The following is a 13,992-nucleotide window of genomic DNA, read 5'->3' as shown; positions in this document are numbered from 1 at the left end:
GCCCCATTGATGTGGATGGGGGTGTGACTTCCGCCTTTAGACTTCCTGAAGTCCACAATGATTTCTTTGGTTTTCTTGATGTTAAGGGCCAGGTTGTTATCGGCGCACCACTTCACGAGATGCTGGACCTCCTCCCTGTAGGCTGACTCATCATTGTTGGTGATCTGGCCTACTACCGTGGTTTTTTAAAGAGCTAGCACAGGCACAGTGGGCTGAATGGCCTCCTTCTGTACCGCATGATTCTCTGACAGGACCAACTCCTAGCTTGGAAGCCAAGTGTACCTGGGTGCTGTGAATGCCAGGCGCCTGATGTGCTGCGCTAGGCCGGTCCCTGTCACATGGCGAGCTGAGGCCCCGCCTCCGACCTCGCTCCTCCAATCCTGGTTTCCCAGGGTTTGGGGAGGGCGGGGCTGCAGGCTCCTTGGATATAAACAGGAGAGCTGGAGAGAGGGAGCGCCGTAACCTGCTGAAAAGGGATCGAGTGTGAAAAATGCGTGAGATTGTGCATATTCAGGCGGGGCAATGCGGAAACCAGATCGGTGCTAAGGTATAGGCGTCAAAAAAGAAGTATCAGTGTCTCCCCATTGATTTTTTTAAAGAATATATTTATATAGATGTATTTTTGTGCTGTACAAAATTTGGGTTGGAGAAGATTTATAACTTGAGAAAAAAATATTATGCATAGATTGCAAAATTGTGCCTTTGGTGAAAATAATCTATTTACCATATTGTGCAGTTTTAAAGATACTGCATGTAATCTTGCACAGATAAATCCATTCACATTTTATTAAATATAAAACGGCGTGATTTTTGTAAAATAATCTTCGAACAATTGTAAAGGTTTTTCCCCAGAACTGCGAGTTTTATCATTGAAACCTCTTACAGGAATTGTAAGATTCAAAATGATTGTATTTGGTTCGAATAAATATGAAACGACAGATAGTAAGAAAAATAATACTGGGGATCAGCCATCTGCGGTTCAGATATTTGAACCCATTCAGCCCTCCTGGTGATTTGAATTTTAAATAACACGTTTTAGGGAGAATGCAGAAATATTAATAGTTGACCACTTGCCTGCCTCGCTGTTGTTGCAATAAGGCAGTGTGATCAATGGCTTTCTCTGGACAGTGGGGTGTGGTCAGTTCACTGAAAGATGCCAGCTGTGAGACAATCTCCACAATATCCTCCTGCAGTAACTATCCCTTTTTTTTGTATTTCCAGTTTTGGGAGGTGATTAGTGACGAACATGGCATCGACCCCACCGGCTCCTTCCAGGGAGATAGCGATCTGCAACTAGAGAGAATAAATGTCTACTACAATGAGGCGGCAGGTACCGACCGACACCACAGCACACAAAAAAAAGCATCTCCAGAACGACTCCCGACTCCCCACCTCCTTTTCCTTTCATTCTTAGCGATATTTTTTGTGGGGGAGACGGGGATAGGTTTGCTTCTGTCTGACCGTCGAGTCATCTGCAGACGCGCGATTCATTATTCATAGCATCGCCTTCCCACAAATCGATGAATTCTCCCCATTCTGTATTTTCCATAGGCAAGTGTGGGTGGGTGTGCCCTCTGGCACGGAGCTTAAAAACTCCATTGGTGAATGCATAGATTAAACAAAGTACTGCCTTGTCATTTTTAAAGTATGATTTACTGACAACCAACTCCCCAAATTATGAATACTTTGCACCACAAAACCACACTTTTTAATACATAAGCCTTCAGAGCAATATGAGCGTGCGAGCAGCAATCGATTAAAGCACAGATTTTCGAACACGAATCCCTGGGACTTGGGGCACCCTTGAGGAATCCCATTGGGTCAGTGGGATTATCAGATTTCTGCCCATCTGTTACCAGTTTTCTGCATTTTCTATTGTATTTGTTGCCTTACTAGCAGGCTCTGGATGTAAACTAATAAAAAATGTTTTCATCCAAGATAGTCCAGGGTAGGTGAGCGTGTGGTTTGGAGCTGGGATGGGGGTCCCAAGGACTGTCAATATTTGCAGGGGTCTGCGGGAATGTGCCAATATTTGTCCCCCTCAGTGTTTGAAAACCACCTCAACTAATGGTACAAAACCAAACTCTTTCAAACTAGGAAAACTAAAAACTACTGGCTCTAAAATATCATCAACACATGTTAATATAATATTTATCCCTGGTGTTGCACTTAAATAATTATAATGTAGGTCCACCATTTATCCATGTCTTCATGTATAACAAATCATATCGGTTAGTTAATGTATAAATAGAATGCCACATGGATCCTGGTGTGGTACAATATTTAACATTGTAGACTTGAACTATACTTGTAATATACTATCATTGCGTCATGCAGTGGGGCCCATTTCTCATTTGTTTTTAGTTTATTTTGAATCCTTGCCAAATTCCCTTGTTGACACATTGCTGACTTCAGGTGCTGGTCACTCTCCAGCACGTTACCTGAAGTATCATTATTAATGTGCGAACCTTGACGGTGGGTATTGGCAGGCTATTTGACCTCCTGGATAAACATCCTCCCCCATGGGCACTGCAGACAGCTGTAGCATCCCTGACACTGTGATCCTTCTGGCCTGTATGACTCAACTACTCACTGGATGAACTCATTGAGCCACTGGGGGAGTCTGTTCTTTGTGTCAGTGTTACATATCAATCTGGAGCCCATGTGATATCCTCTTGGTAACATGTGGGTGGTAACATATTATCATCTGGTGTCACATTTGCATTAGCTAATTAATTATCTTCTGCCATCCAGATATTTAAAAAAAAAAACTTGTTACATACCTGAAAATTTACATCAGGTCAAATAAAACATGCCTATAGTGCACAAAGTGGGCTGAGTCAGAAGGTTGTGGGTTCAAGTCCCACTCCAGAGACTTGAGCACAAAAATCTAGGTTGATACTCCAGTGCAGTGCTGAGGGAGTGCTGCACTGTCGGAGGTGCCGTCTTTCGGCTGAGACGTTAAACTGAGGCCCCGTCTGCTCTTGCGAGTGGACGTAAAAGATCCCACGGTACTATTTCGAAGAAGAACAGGGGAGTTATCCCCGGTGTCTCGGCCAATATTCATCCCTCAATCAATATCACTAAAACAGATGATCTGGTCATTATCACATTGCTGTTTGTGGGAGCTTGCTGTGCACAAATTGGCTGCCGCGTTTCCTACATTACAACAGTGACTACACGACAAAAGTACTTAATTGGCTGTAAAGTGCTTTGGAACATCCTGAGGTCGTTTAAGGCGCTATATAAATGTAAGTCTTTTTATACTGAAAGAATAAGAAGGCCTGTCTATAAGGTAGGGCCTCACCAGTGATTTAAAGCTGTCACACAATCACCAATAACTCTGGCACCTGTTTAAAAAAATTAAACTGATCTTATATTTTTTCTTACTTGTTAAAAAATATACCTAGAATATTACCAGCCCTCTAACCTTGAGAACGACAACCTTTAAGAATGAGCCTTACTTAATTTTGAAGGATCCACATTTGTATCCAGCAAAATAGACACTTGGTTTAATCTGATTGTAATGAGCAGAAGATTATTAATGACAGGAGCTCTAAATCACAAGCAATGGAAAAGGATGGCAATGTGTGTGGATTCTGAGAGGGTAACTGATGTTGGCATGACAAGGTGCAGACAGTGGTGTTTTTGCATAGCATTGTTGAGATGAGTCATCCTATCAACTAGTAATAATTTAATTCCACTCATGAGAGAGTGTGGCCTCTCTGAGGTAACAACTATTTCAACAGGTGAGGGCTGAATTTAAATTTCTGCGGTATTGGATCGGCACCCGTTATACAGCCTGGCAGATTTTCCCTTCCATTGATGTTAATCAAAAGGAAAATCAGGCAGGGTGTATGATGAGTGACCGATCCACCACCACCCAGTTCCCGCCACATCGGAAAGTTCAAATCAACCCTGTGATCTCCTGTACACGTCAATGTACCTGTAAAATTGTAGCTTCAAACACTTCATCGTACAATAATTTTTCTGTGCAGTTGGAGCAGGAAGGAATGTCATCCATGAAGAATAAGAGGCCAGCTTTGAATAGAGGAAGGCCAGAATTTTCCGGGGGGGTCAGCGGGTGGGGTCAGGTCGGGTGGGAATTTTTTTTTGTTTTTGACAGCAAGTCGGGATCCCGCTGTCAACCTGCTGCCATGCCCCTTTCCCAATGTCAGGTCTGTCAGTGCTGAGCAGACCCGACATCCAGTGGCGGGGGACCCAATTAAACTGATTATTGCCTTGTTGAGAGATCATTAAGAATACATTTTATCTTACCTTTTCTGTTTAACTGCTCGCCCACGGGTTCCACGTTGCTCGGGGATCACGTTTGTTAAGCTGAGGCGGGAGTTGAATGGCCATTGAATCAGCTGATTAATTGACAGCTTGAAATGTGCTATAAAAGCTCCCACCTCACAGCTGTTCACTTTCCAAGTGCAGAAGCTGTTGCTTACTGCACTTGGAACACAGATTGAGCTTTATGCAGGCTGCAAGTGTTTGGAGCAAACTCTCTATTCAGTGTCACCCCATTGGAACAACCTCTCACCATTGACAAATTGCTTCTGTCATCTCAACTTCACCTGCCATCTATTCCATCAGCATGGGTACCGTTTATATGGTTTCACCTTGGTCCTCAGAATCTGACCACGAGCAGCTCCAAAACCAGCAGAACCAACACCACCAACCTTCTCCGCAATCACCTGATGCTGCACAGGACACAGGGTATCAGTACCTGAGCACATTGCTGCCCGGGAGGCCATGAATGGCCTCACCATGATCAGATTTACTTCACTTGACACTGTACACCCTCGCTGCTACATGATGCGCCAGGTTGACACCACCCCACACCAGCACCATAAAGCATCCCTACAATGACCAAAATAACAACAGAAAATGCTGGAAATACTCAGCAACTATATCTACAATGACCAAGCCATTCCTTTCACATCACCATTGCGGGGGGTATCGCTATGCCTCACCATTCACTGCAGCTCACTAAGCCACTTCCAAAGGTGCACACAAATCTGTCCAAGAACGCAAAGTGTTGAAAATAAAGATTTCATTGTTTGACAGCATATTAACAGAAACTGTACATGAACATTGGATAAAACACACAAGTGCCTACCCTTGTGTGTTGTTAGTTACTGATTGCACTAGGATGAGGGTGAGTGTGAGGGGTGACTGGTGAGATGGGAATGTGATAATGTAGATGGAGAGAGAAAGGGGGATGGGTGGAGGTGCAATGTAAGTTGGTGTGAGTATGGATGTATAGGAGTAGGGTAGGGAAGGCAGAGTGATGGGGATGTGGTGAGAGGCGCAGCAGGATGAAGGTGAGTGTGGCTTTGTACTAATGTTTCCTGATCTACTGAGATCATTGAAAGGTTTGCGCCACTGCACCCAGGTCCTCCTGACCACATCACTGCTTGTGCCCTCCTCTGCAATGTGCAACCAGGCTGTTTAGGTCTCCTGGGGTGGTCTCTCCTGCTTATGGGAAGGGAAGAGGACCTCCCTGCATGCTGTGACTCCCTCCATAAGCATATGGAGGGAGTCATTGGAGAACCAGGGTGCAGCCCTGCACCTCTGTGCAGTGATTGTCAGTGTTTGCAGCACCTCAATGCTGTAGAACACTGCCAGCACAAACGTCAAGATAAAGCTGGTCGTGGTCCCTTTAAGGAAACAAGCTGATGACGCGTCATCAAATGGCGTCACCAGATCCGCTTCTTCTAATTGGCCCGGGAAACACACTGGGCGGGCTTAACAAACCCTATCACGGTAAATTCATTTTGGACAGTGGGATGGAGCCAGCAGCGGGGCCGCGAGCTGTCACCGACGTCGCCCGCCACGGACCCGCCCAAGTCAGCAATATCGCGGCCGGAGTATGAGGATGAATGAATATTCCGGAGTTGCGCTTGATTACATTTGAGGATCTGAGAATGTTTGTTTACTTAGAACTTTCCTCAGGAAATTAAAAACATTTGAAAAAGAACTGAATGGTACTGACTGGCCCATTGCCCCATTCCATCGCAACATGGTGCAACCTATATGCACCTACACCTCCGCACCCGCCCCCACCCCCCCCCCCCCCCCCCGCCAATGTCTCTCAATCTGGGAGAGATAATTCCCCCCTGGCCTCTGAGATTGAATAGGTTGAGCAGTCCATGATGGGGTAGATTGCACATGGTATGTGGAGAGAACGAGCTTGATGAAATGAATGACATTTTTGTTTTATACTTTCTTATCTTTTTATTTATTGCAGGAGTAATGAGATGGTTTTATATTGGGTAACAGTAGGTGGGTAAGTCAAATGTCACTCACACATATTTTGAGGCTTTAAAATCCAGTTCTTATGGAGGCGGAGTACATTAAAATGGCGGTATTTTGGACTTTGTTTCTCCCCACAGAAAATAATTAACAAAATCTTTTTGAAATATTCAATTTAAAAGTATATTTTGTTGAAATAAATCTGGTAAATTGTCCATGCCTTTGTTACCTCTATACTTGACTATTCCAAAGGTTCCCTGACCGGCCTCACATCTTCCACCCTCCATAAACTTGAACTTATCCAAAACTCGGCTGCCCGTGTCCTAACCCGCGCCAAGTCCCGTTCACCCATCACCCCTACATTGGCTCCCGGTCCAGCAATGCCTCGATTTTTAAAATTCTCATTCTTGTTTTCAAATCCCTTCATGGCCTCGCCCCACCCTATCTCTGTAACCTCCTCCAGTCCTACAACCCTCCGAGATCTCAGCACTCCTCCAATTCTGGCCTCTTGCGCATCCATGATTTCCATCGCTCCACCATTGGTAGCCGTGCCTTCAGCTGTCTAAGCCCTAAGCTCTGGAATTCCCTCCCTAAACCTCTCCGCCTCTTTCCTCCTTTAAGACGCACCTTAAAACCTACCTCTTGTCATCTGCCCTAATACCTCCATATGTGGCTCGGTGTCAAATTTTGTTTGATAATCGCTCCTGTGAAGGGTCTTGGAACATTTTACTATGCTAGAGGTGCTATATAAATGCAGGTTGTTGTTGTACATACAGATTTATCACGTGACGCTTGGTCAGACAGCATTATTTTTTACTCCTTTTGTTGTCTGCCAGTGTGGGACATTCGTCTTATTGTGTTACCAAGACTTGTGGGACAAGCGGGAGTGAAATGCAACGTCAGCGGGGGTGCAAAACAAGCGGTTGCGAATCAGCCATCCGTTATACACCACCTGCCCGAATATCCTCTCCATTGAAGTCCGTGCAAAGGGCATGACAGGCGGCCGATTTCCTACCGACCATTCGGTGCCCCCGGCAAAATTGAATTGCAGCCTCAGAATCATGTGTGACAGCATTCAGTGCTGATACATGGTGGAGATTTGTTGAATTTTATTGGTGAACATTTGAATAAAGTTGGTCACCGATGAGTTGCAATTATAATTGCTATGAAATTTGTCTTTCTGGGATTTTGTTTTACCAGACTGGCCCCATTTTCATTTTGTAGGACTGCGATTTCCTGATGAGAATCAACCCTCACAACCAGTTGCTTTGTGAAATGGCCTTGCCCAGGCTGGGGTGGTGAACTAGATCAATAATGAGTTGCCGTCAGATGCTCATTGTAGACAAGTTCTCTCTGTGCTTTAAGACTGGATTCACTGTATTGTATTTCCAAACTATATGTACTTGTGTTATGCACAGGCATAAGCAGTTAGTAGTCAATGTGCATATTTCACAAGCATCCCCAGTGTGTGTGTGGGTGAATATTTTATTAATGAAATAGATTTGGAAATTTGATATTTGATAATGTTGTGACGCCATCGCTGCATCTTGACAGCTCCGTATTCGTTCATTGTGTACCGGGCTTTAAAGAGACTGACGTAAGAAAACTACTAGACACTTGGTCAGAGTATTAAACAAGGCTTTAATCGACTGTTTCACAACATGGAAGTCTAGTTATCCTTCACTAGTTCCTGTTTACAAAATGTCCCTGAGCAAGCTGGGCCCATGTCCGAGTATTTATACTCTCCCTGGATATTTCATAAGCCCTTTCTACATAAATGGCATGATTTATGTCAGAGGCAGTCCACATAATTTCAGTGGCAAGTTTATTTGCTGTTTTTTTTTTAGTGCAACCAATTATTAAATTAATACATTTGACAGGCAGAAATGAAAATCAGCTGGTTTTTCTAACGGGTGGCTGATCAGCAGCAGCTGTTTACACCTGGGTGATAGTTTGAAATTCTACTCCCCTGAACTCTTGTACGTTGCAGAAATGTATTTTAAAATGAGGCAGCGTTTGTACAGCAGAGTTAACACTTGCAATGTGGATTAATCCTCTAAACCTCCAGCATCTACTGCCTGACTGCAAGGAGAGTTCTAATAACAAATTGCTACTTAAAATGTCTCTGACATCAACACTAAAAGCTTTACTTCCTCACTGTTACAATCATGAAACAAAAATCACTCTTTATACACCTCAAATGAAAACCAATTTAAAGGCTTTCCATCCATTTAAAATGTGGTTGTACGATGCCTGTCAATCATAGAGAACAGATGGTTATAATGTAATTGCACCACTTATTTGGAGGCAAATGCTTTCTACATATTTCAATTAAATTTTATGGGATTATATTGTTGCTTCATTATTGTGAATGGGGTTATTTTGGTGGAAGGGTGAAAACAGGCACTAAATGGGTGCTGTGCAAATAAGACGCGCCTGTTTGAAACTCTGGGTTTAACACGCAGTTTTGGTCCTAATTGCTGACTACCACAATTTGAACTTGCCTGGAGGTGCTAAACAGACCCCTGCAGGTTTAGCACTCAAGCGCTGATTAGACAGGAGTGGGCAGGCTGACACGCAGCGGCAGGTTTCAGGATGGCTCAGGGACCGAGTGAGAGGGAGGGCGCAGGTTCCCGGACGCGGCACTGGAGGTCCTGGTGGAGGAGGCCCCGAGGAGGAGGGATGTCCTGTACGCACGGGGGGGGTGGTGTCCACCCTTCCCTCCTGTCCCTCTCTCTCCTGCAGCAGCTGGTGCTGCTCTGCCTGGCCTCGGGTCCCTCTCCCATTCCTCCTGTAGACCAAGGGGTGACCCCTAGCAAGATGACCATGACCAAGCACTGCCTGTCTCCTGGTGACTCCTATAAGATCTCCAATAAGGCGGAGTAGCACAGCACTCTCTCTTTTTAGGTGAAGTCCTCAGAGAATTTCCGGAATAAATATTGAGCGTGTTTATGAAGTCTTGACAAAGTGTCGCAGAAAATCTCCCAATGTCTTTCAAAAGTCCTCTTCAAACCCCCAGCAGCAAGTGAACAGTAAAAGCTGATATACTTTTAAGTAGCGCTTGAATTCCTCAGCAACGTCTTGTTTACTCCCAATCAGCTGGTCGCTGTTAGGAGAGGGAGTTAGGTCAAGTGCTATCCGCCAAAGTGCAGTGCAGCCTCTTTAATGAACGCTAGCAGGCAGTTTAATTGTCACTAAGCCCCTTAATGATCTTCCAGGCATACAAGCTTCAACCCCTTTACCAAGATGGCGTCTTGCATTAAACACGGGCTAAACCGGCGTTTCAGCTCAAGACCCCAACTTGGCCACCTCGGAGGCTCTTTAGCACCTGAAGGATCTGTCAAAAATCACCCCCACATATTGATCTTTCCTGGGCCATGTGACCTTTCTGCATTACGTTGAAAGGCTCTGCGCATTAATTGATTAGATGCAGAATCATTTTTTACAATGAAAATTCCAGTCAGTTCTACTTGAGTGAAATCTAAGCAAATTCCTGTTATTTTTAACTTCATCTTTCTTGAGTTCTGACTAGTTCCTGGCAGTCATTGCTGACCTCATTGTTCCTGTTACAGGGACGCATGGCCATGGGTAATCTTTTTATTGCCCCATCTCTACCTCCAGCCTATTGCATTTGAGAGGATTTCCCTGTAATCACGGCTTTAAGAAGGAAGAGACGCTTGGGCACAAACATCCTACAGTCTAAATGAGATTTAACATTGTCCTTATTTAATGAAGATCAGCAGCTTATTTTGTCTTATTGCCCATACAATATTCTTGTCTATTGTCTAGAAGGCTGAATCGAGCACAATGACTTACTTTGTCACAGATGCTGCTGACTTCATAGCTTGGACAGTAATACTCCATAACTCTTGTCACTTTGTTCCTCCCACAGATAGCAAGTATGTGCCCCGTGCCATTCTGGTGGACTTGGAGCCGGGCACAATGGACTCTGTCAGATCTGGACCTTTTGGGCAGATTTTTAGACCTGACAATTTTGTATTCGGTATGAATTCTTTTACACTTGTGCCTAGAATTGTTACTTCAGAATCTTTTCATCCTGAGCAAAATATTCTTAATACCAATTAAAAAAAAATACATATTGCTCAAGCCACTGCTAATCTAGAATAGCAAACTGGGCCAAATTAAGCTTTTGACGTTGCTTGAGGTGAGATGGCCATCACCTCAGGGTTGAACTGAAACAGTCAGCTACATTAAAAGTGGAATTTGAATGCCTGTTAGAAAATGCTAATCCCTTGGTTGAGTGAGCGGTTCAGTAGGCTGGCAGAGTACCTTTCACCGGAGATCTGTCTTCATTCCAGTCTGCACTGATAAGATGAAAACTTCCCTCTCCCTGCTGGCTCTAAGGATCTTTTGTGAATTGAGCTTGGCTTCCATAGTCGAAACTAAATTGACAGTCTCGTCCATGGCTGGCGTAGTGAATGGAAAATATTATACTGATAGTGCAAGGAATTGGAGTTACGACACTGACCTAGAAATTCAATCATGTAGCATGTGTTTTTTTTTGGCACTAAACGGCTTCCTAAGCTTTCAGTATGTAGGCAGCAAATGAACGTTCATTAGAAGCTAGAAGTACGTCGCCCGTCATTTTGATGCAGCCAAAAAATAGGTTTCCATGGCCCATGCCTGATTCAGGCATTACACCCTTTGCGTAAGAAAATAAACACCTATTTCAGGCCCCTTCTCAAAATTGCATTGCCCTAAAAACAGGCCAAATGGAGCCCAACGGGTGGTTTTTACAGCGACCGCTTCAGGCCGCAAGCAACAAGGTAAGTGTTTACGATATACTTACCTGAATGTGGAGCCCGGAGGAGCAGGAGTTCTCCTTCCAACCCCACGGTTTGTTGCTGGCCACCGCCCCATCGCGACCTCAACCGCCCCGCCCCGCCCCTTGATCACCGCTGCCAACCCACCACACCTGATCGCTACCCTCCCTCCCAATCGCCCCCCCCCTCTCTCACGGTCGCCCTGCTTCCCGATCACCTCCTTTCCCGGTTCCCTTTAAGGACATGCCTGCAATGCCAGCAGCGGCCCGATTTCTGAGTGCTCTTCTCAGGCGAGCTGCCTGCCCTATGGACCCCCCGCAGACCGGAGGTAGATCGAAGACTCGTGGGGGATGATTTCAGTTTTAGTTACTCGGAGCCTTCTGGTTGCAGCTTTCCAACAGAGGCGAGAAAGTCCGGTCTCCGGTGGCCTGCAACTGCGCTCCCATTTCCTCCCCGACGAACAGGCTCCTGGCCCAACAAGTGGGCCGGCCTGTGCTTGGAGCCCACCCTGGCCTAGGAGAGGATAATTCAGGCAGCTGTCTCATGTCAGTTTTGTAAAATATGCATACAAAGCAGTTGTTCTGATCTGGAATGCACTGCCTGAAAGGGTGGTGGAAGCAGATTCAGTAACGACACTTAAAGGAAACATTGGCAGGGCTATGGGGAAGAGTGGGACTAATTGGATCGCTCTTTCAAAGAGCCGGCACAGGTACCAGGGGCCGAATGGCCTCCTTCTGTGCTGTCTGATTCTGTGAAACAGCAAAGGTATTTTAAAATTAATCCTTTTTTATTTTATAGGCCAGAGCGGTGCTGGCAACAACTGGGCCAAAGGTCACTACACCGAAGGAGCTGAATTGGTTGATTCAGTGCTCGATGTAGTCAGAAAGGAAGCTGAAAGCTGTGACTGTCTGCAGGGCTTCCAGCTCACCCATTCCTTGGGCGGAGGTACTGGCTCCGGCATGGGCACGCTCCTCATCAGCAAGATCAGAGAGGAGTACCCCGACCGCATAATGAACACCTTCAGCGTCATGCCATCCCCCAAAGTGTCTGATACCGTAGTCGAGCCGTACAATGCCACCCTCTCTGTGCACCAGTTAGTTGAAAACACCGATGAAACCTACTCCATTGACAATGAAGCCTTGTATGACATCTGTTTCCGCACCTTGAAGCTCACTACCCCAACCTACGGTGATCTTAACCACTTGGTGTCAGCCACCATGAGCGGAGTGACCACTTGCCTCCGGTTCCCTGGTCAGCTGAATGCCGACCTCCGCAAGCTGGCCGTGAACATGGTACCGTTCCCACGGTTGCACTTCTTCATGCCAGGGTTTGCCCCGCTGACCAGCCGCGGCAGCCAGCAATACCGTGCCCTGAGCGTCCCAGAGTTGACCCAGCAGATGTTCGATGCGAAGAACATGATGGCTGCCTGCGACCCACGCCACGGCCGCTACCTCACCGTGGCAGCCATATTCCGCGGCAGGATGTCCATGAAGGAGGTGGACGAGCAGATGCTCAATATCCAGAACAAGAACAGCAGCTATTTCGTCGAGTGGATCCCCAACAACGTGAAGACGGCTGTGTGTGATATACCGCCGCGGGGTCTCAAAATGTCAGCAACCTTCATCGGGAACAGCACAGCCATCCAGGAGCTGTTCAAACGCATTTCAGAGCAGTTCACCGCTATGTTCCGCCGCAAAGCTTTCCTGCACTGGTACACAGGCGAAGGCATGGATGAAATGGAATTCACAGAAGCAGAGAGCAACATGAATGATCTGGTTTCCGAGTACCAACAGTATCAGGACGCCACTGCTGATGAACAGGGTGAATTCGAAGAAGAAGAAGAAGAAGGTGATGGTGACGCTTAAAAGTTCCCGAGGACTCCCAGTCCTCCTCCTGAAAGCTGGCAATGTTGTATTTTTGTTCTCTCTTGATCACTTCAAAAATTGTGGATTTTAAACTTGTAAATCTGGTTAATTTATAACACCGCATTTTAGTAACAAGTGATGCCGTGGAAACCATGGTGTAAATAGTGACACGTTCAAGTGATGAAAACGGGTTTCTTTTTACTAATTACTGAAATGATTTGTGTTGAATAAAGTTTATTTTAAACTGATACCTTGTTTGAAACATTTATACATACCTCGGGTGTATAGATAAGTACAATATTTACACAGTAAATATTCCAGTGATACCTTGCAACAAAATGTTCTTGTCCACTTTGGTGTAACGCAGTCCCAGTTTTGTGCTCTTTGCTGTGATCCCATCACACACTGGCACTGTAGCGCAAATCAAGGACTCAGCAGTGGGTTTAAAAATACTAAACTGAGTGATCACTCTCCATCTAATCTTCACTATATATGTATATATAACATATAAAAAAGATGTCTCTATGGGGGAAAAATTCAGTATCGCCCCGTTTGGGGCGCCATTATCGGCCGTGCGCAAAGTTTAGCGCCTGGCGCTAATTATCGCCTCCGACGGCAAACTTGGCTTTTATCGCCCCTGGAGGTGATTGGAGCGCTAAATCAGGCGCTTCACACCTGTCTTAAGGCGCAAATGCCAAGGAGCGAGGCGCTACCTCAGAGCGCTGGCGAAGCAAGGAAGGGCAAATCAAAATGAACCTGCAAAGTGCTGCTCAGTATTCAAAACTCATTCACACAGTGTTGAATCTCTCCAGAAGTCTCTCAATGCGTGGTGCAAAAATGTCACCAACAAAAAAAGGCAGGAAGCGGTCGCCTTTAAATAGCGCTCCCCCAGTCCCTTTCTGACTGCAAAACGCTCCCCTCAACCTGTCGTTGCTAGCGGCAGGCGGTAAGGCAGGGGGCGCCACTCAATATCTGGACCGGGGCGTTGCGCATTCGACTGACATCACGATCTGCCAGCACAGGAGATCGTGGCGGTAGTGTTTAGCGCCACCGCAAAATGTCTAGTTAATTTCGCGAGCGGT

General features: G+C 45.7%; 1 protein-coding gene across 1 annotated transcript; it reads left to right on the top strand.

Annotated features, from left to right (window-relative positions):
* Positions 1 to 431: 431 nt before the first annotated feature.
* Positions 432 to 13,158, top strand: LOC147117847 (tubulin beta-2A chain-like). Its single transcript, XM_085989218.1, has 4 exons — positions 432 to 547; positions 1,222 to 1,330; positions 10,154 to 10,264; positions 11,844 to 13,158. The coding sequence occupies exons 1-4, from the start codon at positions 491 to 493 to the stop codon at positions 12,908 to 12,910; spliced, it is 1,344 nt and encodes a 447-aa protein (XP_085845344.1). The 5' UTR covers positions 432 to 490; the 3' UTR covers positions 12,911 to 13,158.
* The last annotated feature ends 834 nt before the right edge of the window (positions 13,159 to 13,992 follow it).

Source organism: Somniosus microcephalus, chromosome 5, assembly GCF_052327205.1.
Source record: "Somniosus microcephalus isolate GS21.2 chromosome 5, FLI_Smic_1.0, whole genome shotgun sequence".
NCBI classification, from domain to species: domain Eukaryota; kingdom Metazoa; phylum Chordata; class Chondrichthyes; order Squaliformes; family Somniosidae; genus Somniosus; species Somniosus microcephalus.
The sequence above is the reverse complement of the archived record's forward strand: the minus strand, read 5'-3'. Positions and strand labels throughout refer to the sequence as shown.

Excerpts from the sequence above, each read along its gene's own strand:
- LOC147117847 (XM_085989218.1), top strand. The coding sequence starts at position 491 with ATGCGTGAGATTGTGCATATTCAGGCGGGGCAATGCGGAAACCAGATC. Across the intron at positions 548-1,221 it reads GAAACCAGATCGGTGCTAAG|TTTTGGGAGGTGATTAGTGA; the intron begins GTATAGGCGTCA and ends TTGTATTTCCAG. Across the intron at positions 1,331-10,153 it reads CTACTACAATGAGGCGGCAG|ATAGCAAGTATGTGCCCCGT; the intron begins GTACCGACCGAC and ends TTCCTCCCACAG.